Source organism: Odontesthes bonariensis, chromosome 4, assembly GCF_027942865.1.
Source record: "Odontesthes bonariensis isolate fOdoBon6 chromosome 4, fOdoBon6.hap1, whole genome shotgun sequence".
NCBI lineage: Eukaryota > Metazoa > Chordata > Actinopteri > Atheriniformes > Atherinopsidae > Odontesthes > Odontesthes bonariensis.
In genome coordinates, this window is record NC_134509.1 from 18,211,721 (window position 1) to 18,232,266 (window position 20,546).

At 44.2% G+C, this 20,546-nt stretch overlaps 3 protein-coding genes across 4 annotated transcripts in view; 1 reads left to right on the top strand and 2 right to left on the bottom strand.

Moving 5' to 3' along the window:
• wdr17 (WD repeat domain 17) overlaps positions 1 to 7,579 on the bottom strand; it is a 32,049-nt gene extending 24,470 nt beyond the window's left edge. For both annotated transcript variants that reach the window (XM_075463295.1, XM_075463296.1), the window contains exons 1-11: positions 7,506 to 7,579; positions 4,380 to 4,508; positions 3,917 to 4,100; positions 3,605 to 3,835; positions 3,412 to 3,522; positions 2,755 to 2,895; positions 2,403 to 2,525; positions 1,647 to 1,834; positions 1,403 to 1,571; positions 265 to 356; positions 18 to 100 (exon numbers count right to left, since the gene is read on the bottom strand). In XM_075463295.1, coding sequence (XP_075319410.1) covers positions 18 to 100; positions 265 to 356; positions 1,403 to 1,571; positions 1,647 to 1,834; positions 2,403 to 2,525; positions 2,755 to 2,895; positions 3,412 to 3,522; positions 3,605 to 3,835; positions 3,917 to 4,100; positions 4,380 to 4,502 — 1,445 coding nt within the window. In that variant the 5' untranslated portion in view covers positions 4,503 to 4,508; positions 7,506 to 7,579. The remainder of the gene's footprint in view (positions 1 to 17; positions 101 to 264; positions 357 to 1,402; positions 1,572 to 1,646; positions 1,835 to 2,402; positions 2,526 to 2,754; positions 2,896 to 3,411; positions 3,523 to 3,604; positions 3,836 to 3,916; positions 4,101 to 4,379; positions 4,509 to 7,505) is intronic.
• A 1,625-nt stretch (positions 7,580 to 9,204) lies between these two features.
• hmgb2a (high mobility group box 2a) lies at positions 9,205 to 11,455 on the bottom strand. Its single transcript, XM_075463334.1, has 5 exons — positions 11,372 to 11,455; positions 10,453 to 10,612; positions 10,185 to 10,333; positions 9,911 to 10,085; positions 9,205 to 9,825 (listed from the first exon to the last, which is right to left on the bottom strand). Exons 2-5 carry the CDS (start codon positions 10,597 to 10,599, stop codon positions 9,655 to 9,657), a joined length of 642 nt encoding a protein of 213 aa, XP_075319449.1. The 5' UTR covers positions 10,600 to 10,612; positions 11,372 to 11,455; the 3' UTR covers positions 9,205 to 9,654.
• Positions 11,456 to 14,437: 2,982 nt separating this feature from the next.
• On the top strand, positions 14,438 to 20,319 carry pmm2 (phosphomannomutase 2). The gene is made up of 8 exons (XM_075463333.1): positions 14,438 to 14,604; positions 16,021 to 16,132; positions 16,215 to 16,291; positions 16,459 to 16,550; positions 16,654 to 16,753; positions 16,890 to 16,965; positions 19,028 to 19,143; positions 19,930 to 20,319. Exons 1-8 carry the CDS (start codon positions 14,530 to 14,532, stop codon positions 20,032 to 20,034), a joined length of 753 nt encoding a protein of 250 aa, XP_075319448.1. The 5' UTR covers positions 14,438 to 14,529; the 3' UTR covers positions 20,035 to 20,319.
• Positions 20,320 to 20,546: the final 227 nt, after the last annotated feature.

The following is a 20,546-nucleotide window of genomic DNA, read 5'->3' on the forward strand; positions in this document are numbered from 1 at the left end:
ATCAGATCTGAGCTCACCAGAAGCCGTCTCCGCTGCAGGTGGCGATCCTCTTAGAGTCTTTATGGCTCCACGATATGCAGAAAATACCGTTTTTACCATGCTGGGGGAAGACAGAGCGATCTGTTCATCATCCCACAAGCAACTCAAGAACATTTTAAACTTTACAAACTAATTACAAACAAATCAGACAAATTTTAACCAATCAATCGTGTGTTTTTCACTCCTGAATGACACAAAATTGACTTTTAACAGATTTAAACCAACCTCATTAAAGCGAGTGATGATCTTTCCTTTCCTCACGTCCCAGATGAACGCTCCGTTACGGGAAGTCGCTCCTGCAATGCAGTTCAGGTCTCCTTCACACACAGGAGAGTCAGAATCACAAACACAATCAGAACAAATCCCTGAGAGATAAGCTTGGACACATCTATTTATTCTAGAGCCTTGTTCAGCATTTATTACAGTTCAGAACCAAATTGGAGACATCAGCATCGACTCTGTTTTTATTCTCACTGCACAGTCGCTCCTCTCAGGTGATCACAGCTGTTCTCTGGCCTTTTCTGCTTCACTTTCTGACTCTTTACATGTTTATCCCGTCTTAATCAGGAAGTAGACTGTACCTTCCTGTGAGTTTTGCTTCTAGTTGTGAAATAAAGCCGATAACTTCAGATTGATGCTGCTTTTGTTTCACACCTGTCGTCAGTTATGTTTATGTTCATGCGTTTGACAGAAGCTTTTATCCAAAGCGACTTACAAATGAGGACATAACATCGAACATCGAGTTATTCTGCGCATGTTGTCATGTTAAAGGGATAGTTCGGCTCTTTTGACGTGTTTACTGCTCAGAAGCAGGGGACTGCACGTCAAACAGGCGCGGCTGTCGGCAGGAGGCAACACGCAGTGATACGAAGGGAGAGAAAATAGAACCAAGCGATTGTGAGGTCTGACTTTTTCCTGGAGAATGATTTTGTGATGCAAATGTATTACTCTTTTGAACGCATATTTTTTCGAGAAGCAAAACGCTTTATTTTTGTGGCCCCAGCCAACTAGCCGGACTACCTTCTTCAACGCCAAAACGAGGCTGAAACTCGATGATATTGCTAGTATGGGATGTCATATAGCTTCATGTTAAAAGAGGCGAACTATCCCTTTAACAGGTTAAAGTTTCCAATCAGCTGCCTTATTCATCAGGATGAATCTCTCCACAGTATTGATTTATATAAGTGAGCATATTTGGTGAAGCAGGCGGAGTGATACGATCATTCTTTCCTGTTTTTTTTAATTCTTTTTTTGTTTTTACTTGGTCAAAGTTAAAGGTGACGTATTGTGTTAAACCCCTTCTTCCTGTTCCTGGGAGCAGATATCAGTCTGAGCTCTCATTGTGTGTGTGCAGTTCATCTACCTGGAGCCCAGGACAGGGAGTAGACCACTCCCTCGTTACCGGGGGAGGTATAAACCGCTGTCAGTGTGTTGGTGTCCCAGATTTTGATGGTTCCGTCAAAGCTGGCTGTAGCCAGCAGGTTGGGGTCGTCTGGTTTAAACTTACAGTCGAAGATAGTTTCTACGTGACCCTGAAAACAGAACAGGACTCATCAGCACACGGAGCGGGGCGGATCTCTGAGGCGGTGCAGACTGCTGCAGATTACCAGGTCTCGTAGGAAGTCCCACTTCTTGGCCCCCATGTCGTAGAGCCCCACTCCCCCATCCATGAAGCAGCAGACTGCATGGCCGGGGGGCAAGGAGAAGGACCGGTTCTGTGACAGGGTTGGAGGTGGGACTGCTTCACTGGTGGAGCTGGTGTGCTGACTTTTACTGGGCGAACAGGAGTTCTGAGCTGTGAGGAGAAGGGACACGATGCTGCTGAGCCAATCAGAAAAGAGCCCCTATCGTCTTTTTTAAGCTCTTTTTCTTAACCTAACGAAGGACAAATGGTAGAAACTCAGCTGTGATGTAGGTCTGCAGCTCTGAAATTACACATCTGATATTCTATTTGACCCTTTTACATGAAGGTTATCTCATATATTACTACAGAACATTACTTTATTATAAAGTTTCTAGATTAAAAAAGGAAATCATCTTTTAAGAAGTGAAACATAGTGACCCTGCTTTCCTCATATTTATCCACAGCTGGATGAAAAGTTACTTTGACAGCTGCAGTTGCAAAGAATTGTGGGACAGAATTATCTCCTTTTCTTTTCTAAAGCTGGTGCGATGTTTCCTCCAGAAGAGGAGACCTTTAAGGAAGCATCGAACAGCTTTTATGGCGACTGCTGCTCAGATACTTCCGGATCTTTTCATTCAGTTAGGAACCTAAAGAAAAAAGGTTATCCAGCCGGACCCGATAGGTTCTGCTGCTTTAAAGCCACTCAGCTTCAGTCTGCCTCGGTAACACTGAAGGTTACCTTTCTTAGCAGGAGGGGAGTTGAGGACATGCAAAGCATGAAATCCTGTCTTCTTCAGCTTAAAGCTGTCCAAAGGAGTGGAGCGAGACACGTTCCAAACCCTCAACACGCCGACCTGCGAGTCTGACAGACAGAAACAAATCAGGATGAAAGGACATAATGCAAATGTGTTGAATATATTCATTATTCAGTGAGCCCGTCTGCTCGTAAAGCTCCTTACATCATTATAAAGCTAAGTGTTCTCATTAAAATGCAAATATCAAATGCTTCTAAACATAGAAGCAGGAAATAACGCGTCCCACACACCAGCTGCAGAGATGAACACGCACACATATCCCACATGAGGCTTTACCTCCGGTGATGAACATGCCCGGAGCCGAGGGGACCCACGCCAAACACTGGACGGACGCCGCAGCCGAGGGGAAGCAGAAGGACGTGATGCAGGCCAAGGCCTCGCTGTCCACCAGCCGGATGCCGTTATGGAGGTTCGACACTGTGGGAGAACGCGGTCTTCATTTAGAGGCTGTGCTTCTGGTGCACACACTCATGACTAATGTGTAAAACTATCCCACACCATTCCTCTCAGCAGATTTATCTCCACTGGCATCACTCAGACCCCTTCAGACCGGATTAAATCTCCCTTCATCACACTCGTCTCTTTCACTTCCCACTCTTCATGATGGAAAGTTCTGTCTGCTGACCTGATGCTGCTTCTTAATGTCAGCAGACATTTTGGGCTAAAAACAAAGCTAAACTCCAGGAGCAGAGATCATTTCCTAATCAGCAGAACTTAACCATCTCAGCATCAAAGCAGCAGATTCAGGGCTCGGTGAATCAGCTGAACCCACAGGTGTAAACTGCAGATGGATCTTGAACTTACAAATGTGACCGATTCTTCAGAGGTTAAAGAAAGCAGAACAGAGCTGAGAGAACCTCCTATACTGCAGCTGCATTTTAAACATCATAGTTACAGAAACATCCTGAATCTAAATCTAAATAACAAGCCGACCTAGTAAATAGTCCGTTGACAGTAGATCCCACTCCAAAGCACTGACGGGGTCCTCTTCATCGGTCCCTTCCAAAGACTCTGGGCGCAACACGTGCTTTTGGTTCTTAGTCCCTAAACAGGAGAACAGAGGAGTCAGAGATCCACTAAACATCTGCCCGAGCATGAGCCTCCAGGGGTGCAGCGTACGCTCTACCTGGCTGGAAAACAGACAGGCTTCCATCCGTGTGCCCGAACACCAACTTGCCCTTCTTGGTGGGATGCCACCTGAAAAGACTGATATCAGAGAGGAAGGAGTGGGCTTCTTTATGCACTGTGACCCCTGAGTCAGGACCCCGATAGACCCAGATGTACAGCGGACCCCGCTGGGAGACGAACGCCACTCCGTCGGCTGAGTTCCAGCACCAGCTGACGGACACAGGAACACCTGAGGAAGACGAGTGAACGCTGTGAGGCTTTACAGATGGAAGGAAGGCCCAAACCCCGCCGGAATCAACCATCCACCCACCTTTAGTGTTGTCCAGTCTCGCTATGGCCTTTTTTTCCGCTACGTTCCAAATGATGAGGAGGTTATCGGCAGAGGCGGACGCAAACAGATCCGGGTTGTCGGGACACCAGCTGATCGCTGTGATGGTCTTCTTGTGCTCTGACATGATGGACCTCAGCTTGAACTCATTGTACTGCTGGTCCAACTGCAGCCAGGTGGAAGAAGAGGAAGAGAAGAAGCAAACAGCTCTGATTTGTGTGTTTGTGTGCTAAAACAGGAAACAACCTGACTGTGACTGAGTCTGGAACCACTACGCTGACCTGTTTCCTTCATAAGGTTTTAAACTTGCTCAAGCTTTTATTAAGCTTGTCTGTACTCTCATTTATCTGATTATTTCTCTTCAGCTCCTCCCTGTTTGATCTCTTGGCCTCCTTCCTCCAGCAGCTTCATGTTTGTTTCACACGTTCATCCTTCATTATGTCACCTGGTAGATGTATATGGCCAAAGTAGCGCAGTAGGCGAAGCGGTCTCCACTGGCTGCGCACACGTCTTTATTCCAGGGCTGACAGCCTGCTGCCAGCAGGCCCACCTGCTTCACTTTGGCCATCCTCACCTGCAGACACACAGAAACACACACCTGTGCTGGGCCGTGCGAACACACTCTGAGGATCCACAGGTCGAAAAGGGCAAGATGATTAAGGAGAGGATTGAATTAATCTGTGCTGTGATTGGCTGAGACTGCTGCTTATCTGCTGTTACTGTGTGGAGCAGCAGGCGGAGTCGCACACATTCGCACACAATGCAGGAAATGCAGCCAGTTTTCATCCAAAAAGTATCGACCGTGTGACCGTATAACTGCGACCGTTATATTTAATTTCATTTTTTACACGTTTTACAGGACTGAAGACATCATTTGCTGTCCAAAATAACCGTCTACATGAATAAAAACAAGTGTTTTTGAACCATCATGAGGATGGAAGGTGGGCATCAAAGGTGATCTTCAAAAAGAAGCTGAGCTGTGGCCCCCTGACCTCGTCTTGTAAGGTGCAAATAGGCTGATTTACATCTAAATCTCTCATTACTGAACAGATAATGGTGAGGATCGTTTAACGAGCAGTCACGGTAACGACTGCACTTTGATGGAGACACGTTCAGGCTGCAGGTGGAGCTTCAGCAAACCTTGAATTTCTACCTCCAGCTCAAAGGAACCGGCTCGGAAAAGGAATGATGTCCATGTTGTGGCAGAAGAACGCCGACAGGACAGTGTTTCAAGTGTGATAATGAGTTGGCTCATTAGTTTCAGTGCATCTGTTGGTTTCCTTCGTTAGGAAACTGTTTTTATTGGCTCTGCAGGAACAGGAAAGGATTTAAATATCATTTCATTACAATGATTTGGATTCTAATTGGGTTGAATTGGACTGACATTTGTTCTAGTTTGGCTCTTTATGAATACAATTGAATTGATGGATGATGGATGGATGGATGAACAGATGATTGGATGAACAGATGAACATATGGATGAATGGATGAATGAATGGATGAATGAACAGATGGTTGAATGGATGGATGAACAGATGAACAGATGATTGGATGAACAGATAAATGAATGGATGGATGAACAGATGGATGAATGGATGGATGAACAGATGGATGAATGGATGAATGAACAGATGGTTGAATGGGTGAATGAACAGATGAACATATGGATGAATGGATGAATGAACAGATGGATGAATGGATGGATGAATGAACAGATGGTTGAATGGATGAATGAATGGGTGGATGAACAGATGGATGAATGGATGGATGAATGAACAGATGGTTGAATGGATGAATGAATGGATGGATGAACAGATGAATGAATGAACAGATGGATGAATGGATGGATGAACAGATGAATGAATGAACAGATGGATGAATGGATGAATGAATGGGTGGATGCACAGATGGATGAACGGATGACCAAGAACAAAACATGGAACCATCAGTTTTGTTCCATCAGGTGAGCCACCACACCTGAGCTGAGACTAAAACCTCCTTCATTCATGTTTTAATCACACCTGAACCTTTCCTCGCGTCCGCCGTAAGGAAGCTCCCTTAAAACTAAATTTTCTCCCAGGAAAGCGGCCGGTGTTATGCCGAGAAGTGCATCCTCATTCGCGGGAGCGTTTCAGTAGCCTGGGTGCCAGCCGAACTTAGCCCCGCCCATAAAAGATTTGGTCGGGAAGTTCGGTCTGGCTCTGCTCAGTTGGGAAATCATTATGCCCGACCAAGAATTGGTCGGACCAATCAGATTGCCAGGGCGGGCTTTATACGATGATGGACAGATGATCAACAGGGACATTATCGACTACGTCACTAAAGAGCTGAACACGGCTGCCGCTGGAGAGCTAGGGTGTGTAGATTCTGCCATCGAGTCTGTTCTACAGGATCTCGACATTGCATTCATTTTGAAAGACGAACAGAGGAACGTGATAAAGGCTTTTATCGATAGAAAAGATGTTTTTGCCATCCTTCCTACAACAAGTGTGTGTTGCTTAATCTACGTCACATACTACGTTGCTCTGATTGGTTGTAGGTCTGTCCAATTGAGCGAAGAGGCATTTTTTCTCCTGGTTCGGTTGAAACACGTCCCATACCCAAATCTCTATTGAGCGGTATCAGACTCACATTCTGACTAGAATCGTGAGTATGACGTAGTCAGGCTAGCGTTTCAGGTGTGGATTATTACATTTATCCAATAAAGTTACAGTGATAATATTGAGCTGACAATGGTGTTTCATTCGTTTTCATCTTTTTTTCTCATTTTTTCATGTGGATTAATAATACATGTACACTTATGATAATCCGACAATTGCACATTTCATAGCATCTCTTTCACCTATTATTATATTATTGTGCAAATATTCCAAAGTAAGGGCCGTGACTAACACTTTTATAGTAAGCCCGAAAGACGGCTGGAGACATTTTCTATGAATATCAATCTTTACTCAGTATAGAGTATTTAAATCTTAAAGACAATTTTGAACGTATTGAAATTCGCATCTGTTAATTCAACCAGGTAAACAAATGATAATGTAGTTATATCATTCCGTTCTCTCTTTAAAGTAGGGGACCATCAGGGGATGCATATTTCGGGAAAGGTCTGCCGAAATGTGCATCCCCTGATGGTCCCGCGAATGGGGATGCATTTGTCGGCAGGCATGCACTTTTCGGCATAACACCTGTCTCAGAAAGGGCGCGCGGGCGTGAGAAAAGGCCCAATTTTGATCGGAGACTATCCATCTGTGTCTCGCGCTGTCCTCGTGCTGCTTGTGGCGATCTGCAGGTGAACCCTGAGAACGTCACATGTGACACTCGTGTCCACCGCACGTTCCACTCTCATGAACAAAGATGCAAATCAGAGCATCCAGACTCACACACACACACACGCACGCGCGCGCGCGCACACACAGGGAACATGTAGGCTCCATCAACAGGTCTCAGCAGCACAAACTAATCTGACAGAAACGTTACCGAGACACCTGCGTGGCGCAGATGTGCTCGCGCGCAGACCGCTCACACACCTCATCACTGTCGCGTGTCCATGTTGTTTTCTTTTTGCTCTTACCGTCGTCAGCAGGCTCGTGCGCGGCGGACAGCTCCCAGGTGCTGAAATGTGTCCTGCTGCTGCTCGGCGACGTCCGCGCGGGGACAGCTGAGACAGCAGCTGTGATTGGTCCACGAGAAGAAGCGTTTTGATCAGCCATTGGCTGCCCGGAGCGTCAGTCAGAGCGCTGCGTAAAGCTTCCTGCAACATTTCCACCTTAAGAACTGAAATCTACGGTGATTGTTGCCAGAATCCAGAACATTTAAATCTTTTTATAATCATACAACATTAAATCCTTAAATGACCTTAAAGTAGCTGGTAAACATCATGGAGCAGTTCATTAACCTCAAACATGTTTCAACATGAATATAAACCCAGAATCTGAGGCAGAAACAGAGTTTGTTCAGTTCTAAGCAGCTTTAAATTGAATATCCGGTCTGAGCTCCTTTATTCTCCAGCACACCCTGAACCCTCTCAGACGAGCTTTCTGTCCTTTCTTTAAGGAGTCTTCAGGAATAGTTCTCCAGGCTTCTTGAAGGACATCCCAAAGCTCTTCTTTGGATGTCGGCTGCCTTTTGTTCCGTTCTCTGCCAACATGATCCCACACTGCTTCAGTAATGTTGAGGTCCGGGCTCTTGGGAGGATTCATCCCTCCATCAGACCTGTTGCCACTGATTTTCAGCCCACTTCTTGTGTCCTTTGGCACAGCTCAGCCTTTTCTCCCTGTTTCCCTTCCTTAAGAACGGCTTCTTGACAGCCACCCTTCCATGGAGCGCATTTCTGATGAGGCTTGGGCCAACAGCAGATGGATCAGCTGAAGGTTCAGATGCATCTCTCAGCTCCTGTGTCAGGTCTTTGCTGGATTTTTTCCTCTTTCTTAAGGACATCACTTTCAGATCCTGTTCATCTGCTGTAGATAGTTCTTTAGGCCTGACACTTCTTATTTTGTCCTCCAAAGAGCTAACAGCTCTTTGGGAATCACCTTGTTGCTGCAGAAATCCTATTTTCTGTCTGTCAAACTGTGTTATCTTTGGTGATTTTCAGTGATGCAACTAAAGAAATGGGAGCAAATGATGTGTCTCTGTGACAGGCTGCTGGTAACAAAGTGCCTAAAGAGCCCATTTAAAATGGCTTCTTTGCTAAGTTGTCTGTTATGTGTGGACACAACACTGGTTCATCCATTAAATCAGGTATTTAGACAAACAGTTCACAAGTCAGTTAAGTGACAAAATGCATACAGGAGCAGGAATGGACAGAAAATGGCCAAAGAAAAACTCTGAAGTGGCAACAGTTCTCCAGGATTTGAGTCTTTAAAAAAAAAAAAAAAGTATGGTTGCTTGGAAGAAAACAAAACTTTTACACATGAACTGTAGATCATCTGATATTCAGAAATCAGGTTACTGCTCAGAATCTGGATTTGACTCCCATGATGCAATTCTTCCACTCAAATAGTGGTAAATCAGTTTGATTTTTAAAGTTCAGCTTTCCTGGTCAGAATTCACATAAATCTTTTAGGTGTTAAAAAAAAAAAAAAAACACGTATAAGTATTTACATTAGTATAATGTATTTAAAATGCACCATTTTAGTGTTCAAACCGTCTTTAGTGCCCTGAACATTTTCCAGCTAGTAGACATCAAACCCGTGAACTTCAGCAGCTTTGAGGCTGAAACGGCAACCTGTAAAATACTCACATGTCCACACGTTTATAATCAATATACAAAATTTTATTTAAAAAAAAAAAAAATTCGTTCTACAAGTTGCACATTAAAAATGGCTGCAAAACATTTTTAATCAAACTACAAATAAATCCTGGTAGTAAAATGACAGTGAAGGAAACAGCACCACTACAAACAGAAAACATAAGCAGTGCTTCTGAGAAACAATATTTAAAGAAAGAAAAACTTCCTGCCGTCCGCAGCTGCAGTCCGGTTAAATAGCAACGAGGATCTAAGATGTAACAACCCCGAGTTCAGCAGAAAACTTCCAACAGAAGTGGACTAAGAGGGTAAAACTAAATCCCTGAATTGGATGTGGGGGTGTAAGGGTGGGGTAACAGGTCCAGCAGACCAACAGGGACAGCAGGCTATACTGTTGCAATCATCCACTCAAAAATAAAGGAGTTAAGCTGAACAATGCATCGCAAACTTCACATCATTTAACACAAACTGCTTAATCATCATCCTCATCGTCGTCATCTTCATCCTCCTCTTCGTCGTCATCATCATCGTCGTCGTCATCGTCGACTGGCTGAGCTTTCTTTGCGGGGGGCCTGCCGGGGCCACTCTTCTTCCCGGCGTCACTCTTCCCTGAACCTGCCTTGGCTTTGTAGGCAGCGACGTCCTGAAGGGGAAAAGCATTAATGTTCCACTCAAACGGACCACTCCTCACCCCACAGACACACACACACACAGGTAACAGGTGGTACCTTCTCATATTTCTCCTTCAGTTTGGCAGCCTTGGCCTCATACGGAGCCTTGTCTTTGGATCCCTGCGTGGACCAAAGCTCGCCGAGCTTCTTGGCGATGTCGCCGATGGAGATGCCAGGGTGCTCCTCTTTGATCCGGGGACGGTGGTCGGAGCAGAAGACAAAGAAAGCAGATCTAAAGATGGAAAGAAAAACACTGGTTAAAGCCTGAAAAAAAAAAAAAAAAAAACTTCCATTATCAACACATAAATAAACCTGAGTTAGTTTAACTTACGGGGGCCTCTTTGGGGCGTTGGGGTCCTTCTTCTTCTTGCCCTTCTTGGCACCTTTAGGAGGGACGTATGTTTTCATCTCTCTGTCATATCGGACCTTGTCAGTCTTGGCCATATCTTCAAACTTCACCTTCTCCTTGGCTGACATGGTCTTAAAATAAAAATTCACTGATCAGTTTCTATCCTAAGTTAATATAGAAAAATACAAAGTCGGGAGAAATTTCAGCTTCAAAATGGCTAATTCGTGTAAATAAGTACTGGCAGCCCTACCTTCCATCTCTCAGAGCACTTCTTGGAGAACTCTGAGAAGTTGACGCTGGTCCCTGGGTGCTTCTTCTTGTGCTCCTCGCGGCAGGTCGCCACAAAGAAGGCATAAGACGAGGTTTTTCCTCTGGGCTTATTTGGGTCCTTTGTCATGGTTGCAATTAATCTAAAATACAATGATCAAAAACAACTTAAGCTGCGGTAACAACAAAAAAATTAAATACAATATTGGCATGTGGTTTTATACTTTAAAGTTAAGAGAATATCAATCCAGGCGAATATTCGTCGTCGTGTTGTGCAAGCAGACGCCCAGGGGTGTTTTCAGGCTCTAATCGGATTTCTGCCTCTTGGACAAAAAGACGCGACTCCATTTTGTATCTTCCCGCCTAAACCCCCAACTGTGCCCAAAACTTCCCCAATAAAGTCGCCGAACACCAGACGCCCCACTTTGCACACAACCCGCTGACCATGCTCCGTCTGCACCCTCAACGGCCAACGACCGCGACTCGGAACAGACCAACGGCCTCGTTCTTACTTTGGACTCGGGAGCTTCCGTCGTGTAGCGGCTAAGCTACCCGACCAAATGGCGTTTCAACTGCATGTTGCGCACTAATTCGAGCACACAGAAATAGACCATAAAGCCCGTTTAACGACATCGAAATACTCCTAAAACGTAGCAGTTTTTACCATCGAATAAACGCACACCGAAACGTTTCTTCAACATCGTCGATTTAAGTTACGCTGTCATTTAAACAAACAAGTTAAAAGCCTCTTAAAAGTTCACTAAAGGCGATTTAACTAATAAAGAAAACTAACGAAACAACACGTATACATTACTACAATCTACCAAAGTCAACATGGATTACTTTAAGCAACAAAATCTCCTAAATATAGCAGATTTAATACAGAAAGAGCGACCGCTTACCTGTTCGCTGAAAGACTAGTTGTAAACGAGTGAATGAGGAAGAACGGGCAACTGTTTTGTCACCGTCTGCGAGGCTGAACTAACTTGACTAAACTAGTTCCCTGACTCCTCCCTGCCTTTAGTGGATTGGCAGAAATTGAGCATTTAAATTTAAACACTGGGCTTGATGCGGATTCTGGGCAGCGATTGGTTGGCTTCACTGAGTTCAAACCGTCAAGTTTGTGTGCATCTTCTGTCCGCTGATTGGCTGCGCTGGACTTTTAAATGTACGGCGCGAAAAGACTCCCTTTGTTTGCTGCCTGCCAAATTGTCTTAATATGCGGCTGCTCAGCCGAGGGTCGAGTTGTGTTTTTAACCGTTTGTTTTCAAGAAGGCTTAGGAAATATAAAGCCGAAATAAGAGGAGCCAAGCTATCCTTATTTAACTCAAGTGAAAAACAAAACCGCTCATGTTTTAACTACATCAATGTTAAATTGAAAATAAAACTTCAGGATTTTCGCCTCAGCTTCTATGGCTTTGACATACAGTCTATGCTCGTTTTTGTAACACGAAAATCACTTTGATTACCAACCAAAAACTTAAATAACGTCCTTTTTACGTTCTGTGAACAATATGTTGGTTAAATAGAGAGATCTATCTGGCTATCTTAGCCACAGACTGCATGAAAGCAATGATTAAAAAATCATTAAATAAAAAAAGTATTTATCCTCCTGTTTTTTAGGTAAAAGAACATTTTTCTGCTCAAAAGATTAGAAATTAACCAAACTAATCCAAACAACATTTTAAATACCTATCCTTTATATTGTATGTACCTGAACTCTTGTTGTGACGTGTGTTTTGCATGAAATGTTGGAAAATGTCTTCCTATGACTGATTAAAAGGTTTTAACTCTGCCTGCAAATAAAGGACAGAGGTGGTCTGAGTAAAACTGTAAGGGGATGCAAACCAACCTGTAGTCCTGTGTCAGTCTAGCAAAGATCTGATCATTTTACCTTGTAATTAACATTCTACTTAATTATGGAGGCTAACGTGACACCTCAGTGCCCCAGTTTTCCTTTTGTTGGGACAAATGGTTTCATCCAAATCTATTCGTCACTAACTGAGCACGACCCTTGACTTGGTTTACAACACCACAAACTAACAAGACATTTGGTCAATGCAAACTTTTTTATTTTACTAGCATTTGTCTTGACCTTGTGGTGTTCTGCGTGAGGCTGAACATCATTTTCTTCATGGATATCTGCAACACAGGAACCCTCCACTAAAGATCAGCAAGTTCAAAATGCAAATGTCCTGAACCAGTCGAGAAAGTGAGCTGGAAACAGGAAAATTATTGAGAGCAGGTCCCCAAATCCATCCAAGAAACCCAAGATGAAGCCTCCGGTGACCATCTCAGACCACTAACCAGGAAGCAGTTCGCTGCCCGATGAGCAGGCAAACGTGTGTGGTGGACCACATATAAGACTCAGTAATCATGTGTGTCCTCCCCATCAGGAAGCACGTTAATAGCATGTGTGAGTGAGGACTAACGAGCCTACAGAGGCTGGATGGAAGAGGACACGTTTCATCCTGTCTGAGCTCAGCAGCTCGAACATTTGAAACGGTTGTGATGATGTTTTCCAGATATTTGTTCATCACAGACTGACCTACATCTCATACCAGTGCTCCTCTACCTGTGCAGCCACTGAAAGGTGTGAAAGACACAAGTTGTTTGATTCATTTTAGGAAAACAAACACTTTCTGACCTTTTTTTTTCTGGGAATCCTTATTTTTCTAAGATTCAAACCCACTGACACAACAATGAAGTAATTAGAAATAATTATTTTATATTGAAATAATAAAACCGTTGGATCTGACACCAGATTTTGGCTCCCACAAGTCCTCAGAAATGGTTTATTTATACATAATTATACATAAAGTGCCCATTGTCGACTTTAACTGTGGCTCAACTATAAAAAGAACATTACAGGCCTTTGGCATCATTTATGAAGTAGTTTTAAATTAAATTAAAGCCTCCTGGAACTTCCAAACTTCTTCCATTTCACAGTTAATGAGGCCACAAAGCTGCTGGATCAGCCGAAGCTCTGATCATTTCACATTTCTGGACTTTTTGATGTGATCGAACACAGGTGTGGGCCCGATAAACTCATGGACTCTGTTTAAAACTGTCTGACAGATAAGTACCACGGCAAAGCAACATGCTCAAAAAGTTTAGATTTGACACTCTGATGATGATTTAGAGAGTTTTAAAGAGGAAAATCTCCAATAAAAGCATGCAGAGGTCCACATGGTGAGCAAAGCTTCTGGCCCTAATCTTTTGGTCCTTATGGCTCAGTTTTGGCACCTGAAAGCGTTATGTGGCCAAGATGTGATAAACCGGCTCTGAACTGGGTTACAGCTCGAAGGAAAATGCAGATTTCTGCCACGTTCGATCCAGAAAGTATGAGACAGTTTGAACTATTTTTCACTTTATTAAGATATAATAAAGTTAGCTGCAGTTTCTAATGTGTAGAAGTTAAATACACTTTAAATTGTGTTCTCTGAATTATTATTGGAACAAATGTAAAGTACATTTTTAAATACACAAAAATAGTCAAAAGTTCAAGTTAACTAAGCGTTACCCCTCTAGATTAGACTAACATGTAATATATATTTCCACAAAGGCAGCCACACCTAAAGGCATGTGTCGGGCCTGCTCTGAGTGCAGCTCTGGAAGCAGAATATGTCCTGAACTGGAGGAAGTGGGAGACTGATAAGGTTTCAAACTGGGACCGTAACAGAGAAGAAGGAATTAGATTATCTGTAAACCGATCTGTGAGGAATTCTCAGCTAATGACGGTTTACAGACAAACTGTAGGCCCCTCTTTAGCCGGAGAGCAGTCCCATGACCCCCCTCACATACTCTCCATCAGTAAACAGCTTTAAATATAGTCCCAAAGTTCCGCGCACTCTCATGTGACACGCGCTAATTTAGGCTCCGCACTCCTGTTCAGCAGGTGGCGACACAAGGCCGGTTTCTCCTGTTCGGAGTGAAGGGAAAGAAGCTCCGGTTCCAGTTGTAGTTCTGAGCTGTTCTTACCCGAGGAGGCGGAACCGGAGTACAGAGGAGGGTGTCCACAGTGAGGTGCAGTTGTTCTGTCTGACAGCTGAGAGACGACATGAGTGAAGCTGCTGTGGACACGAGCACGCTCTGCCTCTTTGATGTTGACGGCACGCTCACAGCCGCGAGACAGGTGATTAGCGTGCGTATGTGTGAGAATATTAATCCAACAACTGAACTCCATTCATAGAAACATATGACTGTGCTGTCTGTCAGGGCAACTTCCGGCTCCACGTAGCTACGGAACAACAATGCTCTCCGTGGAATAAATACTTCTGTTTCTGTTAAACGGCATTAAAATTTACAAGCAAACTATTACAGCTAAATTATGAGATATGTTATAATCATTCAAATGTATTTATTTACTTTGCAGTAGTTACGGGCTTTGGTAACGTAGCACAGACAGTTTGTTAGCTCTAACCAAACAGGAAGTGTTTCTGACGGAAAGAAATATCCGAAACACTTGTAGTTCTTTTGAAAGTCCACCCTTTTAAAATAAAAAATAGCGACTCTTTCCGTCAGATTATTCAATTCAGTCGTATATATGGGTTCTGTTGCTACATTTCCAGTTTAAAAAAACCGTCTTTCGTCGGCAAAAATAAAGCATTTGGCTCAAATTGCGCTGATGCTAACCGTGTTTCCGTAGGATTCTGCTAGCATTTTGCTACCGACTGGCTCCAGTATCACCTGTCCCTGTCGGTAAATCCTGTCTAACCGTCGTTCTGTTAAAAACAAACTAAACAAAGAAGTCCAGTGAAAAATAAAGACATCAGCAATGATCTCAGAGAAGCGGTTGTTGCTGCCCATCAATCTGGGAAGGGTTATAAGGCCATTTCCAAACTATTTGGAGTCCATCATTCTACAGAGAGAAAGATTATTCACAAGTGGAAAACATTCAGGACAGCTGTCAATCTTCCCAGGAGTGGACGTCCCAGCAAGGTCACCCCAAGGTCAGAAACCCAAGAGCTACATCTCAGACTCTACAGGCCTCAGTTAGCATGTTAAAGTTCATGACAGCACAGTTAGAAAAAGACTGAACAAGTATGGCTTGTTTGGAAGGGCTGCAGGAGAAAGCCTCTTCTCTCTAAAAAGAACATGGCAGCACAGCTTAGGTTTGCAAAGCTGCAACTGAACAAACCACAAGACTTCTGGAACAATGTCCTTTGGACAGACCAGACCAAAGTGGAGATGTTTGCTCATAATGCACAGCAGCACGTTTGGAGGAAACCAAACACAGCATATCAGCACAAACACCTCATACCAGCTGTCAAGCACGGTGGTGGAGGGCTGATGAGCTGGGCTTGTTCTGCAGCCACAGGACCTGGGCACCTTGCAGTCATTGAGTCCACCATGAACTCCTCTGGATACCAAAGTAAAAGACTAAATATGTCCTTTAACTGCCGTCACTGCAGATACATTCAGTTAAACTTCTCTAAAGAGCTTCCAAAGAGAATCTGATGCCTCAAACTCCAGAAGAGATACCAGGTTCTTTATGCAGGTGTGTGTTCTGTGTCAGACTGTAAGGAGGTAAAACTGTGTGTGTTTTCAGTGTGTGACTCCAGACATAGCAGAGTTCCTGGAGAAGTTAAAAACTCGGGTTCGAGTCGGAGTCGTAGGAGGCTCAGACCTCATCAAGATCAAGGAGCAGCTGGGGAGTGACGGTGAGGGTCAGGGTGGGGCAGGTAAACACCTGCTGTGTGGAATCAGTGCGACTCTGATTTTCTGCTCGTTTTATGTGTGCAGTCATTCAGAAAGTGGACTACGTGTTTGCTGAGAACGGTCTTGTGGCCTACAAGAATGGACAGTTACACTCTGTGCAGGTGAGATAATGAACTCTAGGATACTGACACTGTATATGACATTTGGACTGTTTGCCCACCTTATCTGTGGTGTAGCCTCAAAACGACACAAAAACACCCTGAACATGGTGCTGTTGGGTCACGTGAAAGGCCACAGGAAGTTCACTTTGTCTGCTTGCTGTTGTCAGTCCATTCAGGCTCACATGGGAGAAGAGCTGCTGCAAGATTTCATCAACTTCTGTCTCAACTACATGGCCAAGATCAAACTGCCCAAGAAGAGGTAGCTGCACACTTAGCAGAGGCAGAATCCCAGCCTGGAGGTGTGCTGGAAGCTGTAGACGTGTTTAAATGTTAAAAGTGTTCACAGTGATGACCTTTCTCAGGGGGACATTCATTGAATTTCGTAACGGCATGCTGAACGTGTCGCCTATCGGACGCAGCTGCACACAGGAAGAAAGGAAGGAGTTCTACGAGCTGGATCAGGTGGGTCACACATGTTTACTGCATCGCTCCAGGATGAACCGGTTCACTCAGGCCACTTGTTCAGTTCACTGGGGGTAAATTAAGTCAAAGAAGTGATCCCTGCAAGGCTCTAAATGTTTTATTTTTTATTTTCCAGAAAGAAAAATTCAGAGAGAAGTTTGTTTCCGTTTTAGAAGAAGAATTCAAAGGAAAAGGATTGTCGTTTTCAATTGGTGAGTCAGCAACACGGTTTGTATTTAACCCTCTGAAGAGCAGAGGTCCATTTCACGAAGCAGGTTTAGTGAAAACTCTGAGTTTATTAATCCTGAAATGAGGGAAACCCTGAGTTTTCCGTTTCACAAAGGGAGGTAACTCAACCCCGAGAAAGAGGGGTAACTCCAGCCTGTTTCACAAAGAGAGGTAACTTAAGCTCTCGGTCAGTTACCATAGTAACAGACTCTCTGAACCTAACCAGGTCGGGACCAGGTTTTCCTCAAGAAACCTCGAGTTTCTTTCTGTCTCCGCCCTCTTTCAGCCACACACGCCATTTGATTTCCTCATTCATTCAGTCAGCAGAGCGAGTTCTTCTACTTCTAGAAGTCCATTAGGTACAGTAGGAGGCGACTTTTTTCACGAACATGTCCTTTTGACAACGATCCCGTGGATGAAGGTGCAGCATTATTGCGCAGAGAAATAAATATTCATCAGGAGATGGTTATCAGACCGCGCATAGATTTTTGCATTTACAGACAATCATCTCTTTGAGCGGCACCATCAGAATGTGTTGGGACAAAAGAAAAAAAAAGACATAAAAGACAAATAAATATTTGTATGAATAGGCTTAAAAAAGACATTTATAGGCCTATTATATTTTATAAAGACACTCGTGTCTTGGGGGTGGACTCCCTCAGCCACTGGCCTCCCGTTAAAGGTGGCGGTGCTGGGCAGCACCCGTTTTACGGGCATCTGCCTTCTTTCTGTTGGCTCAGTAGAAGTCTGTGTTAGTTTAAATAGGCTTAATTATTTAACAGAACATGATATAGATGATGACTCTAAATTGTCCTTAGGCGTGAGTGTGAGTGTGCATGGTTGTTTGTCTCGTTTGTCTCTATGTGGCCCTGTGATGGACTGGCGGCCTGTCCAGGGTGTACCCCGCCTCTTGCCCATTGACCGCTGGGATAGGCTCCAGCCCCCCCGCGACCCGACTGACGGATTCAGCGGTGTATAGATAATGGATGGATGGATGGTATAGATGAGAAGACACAGTTTATGTGTGTGAAAACAGCATTATGTTGGGAATAAAATAACTGCACAATCAAATAGCCGCTTAATATTTACTTTACAGTGTAAAACATGATCAAAATGAGGTACCTCCATGCCGAGGTCTCACCTGTTTGAACAATGTTTTTATATTTCATCTTAAACTGCTGCCAAGTGCGCTTCTCCCCCGCGGGATTGTACATAAATGAAATAAATGAATGGGCTACTATTCAAGCAGTTTCCATGTAATATTATTGTGATTGCAAAGGACTACATTTAAACTTACGCTTTTGTAGCTGCAGCGGTGTTGCACTTATTTCTAAAAACGTGTTGAAACTCGCCGTATGAGCGCATTAAGATTTCCAATTCGAGGTTGGTGAAAAACGTTGCCCCTCCTCTTCCCTGTTGCCAAGGTGACTCGTCGAATCGGGGCTCCATTGATGCTGGCTTTTTAAAGTTGTGGTGCACGCGCTAAACTCAAGGTCCTACTCAGAGTTGATTAACCTCACTCAAATCAGCGTTTCTGGAACCAAAAACTCAGGGTTTTCTATCTCAGAGTAGATCAACTCAGAGATCAGGAACAGACTCAGAGTTGGTTGAACCTGCTACGTGAAACGGACCCCAGGACTGCTGGGGGATGTTTTCTCTCAAAGAAACAAAGAAACATCATCTGAGGATCTGTGGATGAACGATGAATGTGGGGTGAAAATGTTGTTAAAATAAAGTAAGAGCACGATAAAGATAGTTTTTTATCTCACGTGTCTGAAGCCCTCGTGTTTCTTACAGTATTCGTAGGCTGATTAAAAATAAATTAACTCGTTTGTTTATTTTTGATAAAACTTTTAACCAGGACTTTGCTGTTTGGATGTGAGGAGCTTTCATTTACAGACGGAAATGAGCCTACAGCAATTAAAAATGTGAAGCTGAAGGTTCGACAGGAAGACCAGGAGCAGAAAAACATTCACGTCTCAGACGGCTTGACGTCAGAGTTGAGTCGTAGCTGTGATGCTAATCCTGCTCTTTGTGTCTCTGCAGGGGGGCAGATCAGCTTTGACGTGTTCCCTGATGGCTGGGATAAGAGGTACTGTCTGGCCATCGTAGAGAAGGACAACTACTCAACCATCCACTTCTTTGGAGACAAGACCAAACCTGTGAGTGTGTGAGGTAGTTCAGGAATGGTTTTATAAAAACACAACCACCTGAACACTGAGACAATAGCCGCTTTCGGACTGTAGGAACCTTTGGCAGTTCTAATAACCTTTTAATCCACGGGGCCGTTTTCTCCCGCATTCGGACATACAGGAACTCGGGACCATCTCCCTCAGTTCCTATAACCATTTTAGCTCCTTCACCGAGGTCGGGTCTTTTCTGGGTTCTATAGGAACGCATCTGATGTAGGTGTTTGGTGGTCGGTAGCTCCGCCCCATGTCATGTTGTCACGGCTGAAATGTTTCCTCATACAACACAGACACAACCTGCGCGTGTTTAATAAGTTAAACTTACACATTGTCTCCTTTGTCTGCGGCGCTCTCCTTCCTTCATGAAATGAAAAAGTATTGTAAAAACTGTTGAGCTGAAGCTGCTCAAACACGTGCACGTGAGTGTGTGCAGGAGTGAACGGGTTCACAGCAGGTCGGAGGCTGTTCAGACCCGAGTGCCTTTCAAAAACATTTTCCTTTTCTCTCAGCCTGAGCCGAGGAAACACCTTGAAGACGACCAACCGTTAAAAAGCTTTCACACACGATCAATATGCGACATTTCAGCCTTTAGACCCAAAACAAAGGGACTTAAAGGACCGTCGCTGGGCTCCTGGCTCCTTAATCTGCTTCAGCCCCACAGAGGCGGGTCGGGTTAAACGACTAACCGGCTTTATGTTGTCGTGCTGCGCAGCCAACAGCACATCATAGAAACTCCTCACCTCTGCGTCTGTGTTTCAGGGAGGAAACGACTACGAGATCTACTCCGACCCCCGGACCGTCGGCCACGAGGTGACGTGTCCTGAGGAGACGCGGCGGCTCTGCGAGCAGCTCTTCTTCTCCTGAATCTGCCGTGACGGGTTTTTAACAGAGAGCCCAACAGGCTCCGTCCGTTTATGTTCTGTGATTCGGCTTCATCGTTTTCTTCGGCTGTTTTCTGTTCTGAACATCAATCTGCTGTTACTGTTGGAGATGAAGCTGATGAAGACGTCTGTATGGTGTCCTGATGAAGTTTCTGATACGAGGCACTTAAAAAAACTGAGGGAAATAAAAGAAGGGATCGATGCTGCTTGGTTTTTATCTCAAATACTCTTTTTAAAGTTAAAGATAATTAAATTAAAGTTTAATCCTCTCACTCGCTGCTCATTTTAACCTTGGAATGAACCATTTATATGGAACTATGGGTCCTTGTACAGGGGAGAACGGCCTCCTGTGACAGGAAGTGGACTGATTGAGGGGAAACCTTCTGATCAGGTGTGTTAAAGCAGAAAAGCATGCAGAGCAGCTTCGGTTTGTATGAACTAATGAAATGTGTTGGTGTGACCCTGTAGTTAAAGAACCGGTCCATTTCATGTCGG

Excerpts from the sequence above, each read along its gene's own strand:
- hmgb2a (XM_075463334.1), bottom strand. The coding sequence starts at position 10,599 with ATGACAAAGGACCCAAATAAGCCCAGAGGAAAAACCTCGTCTTATGCC. Across the intron at positions 10,334-10,452 it reads AGTGCTCTGAGAGATGGAAG|ACCATGTCAGCCAAGGAGAA; the intron begins GTAGGGCTGCCA and ends TTTTATTTTAAG. Across the intron at positions 10,086-10,184 it reads AACGCCCCAAAGAGGCCCCC|ATCTGCTTTCTTTGTCTTCT; the intron begins GTAAGTTAAACT and ends TTCCATCTTTAG.
- pmm2 (XM_075463333.1), top strand. The coding sequence starts at position 14,530 with ATGAGTGAAGCTGCTGTGGACACGAGCACGCTCTGCCTCTTTGATGTT. Across the intron at positions 16,133-16,214 it reads GGAGCAGCTGGGGAGTGACG|TCATTCAGAAAGTGGACTAC; the intron begins GTGAGGGTCAGG and ends TTATGTGTGCAG. Across the intron at positions 16,551-16,653 it reads ATCAAACTGCCCAAGAAGAG|GGGGACATTCATTGAATTTC; the intron begins GTAGCTGCACAC and ends GACCTTTCTCAG.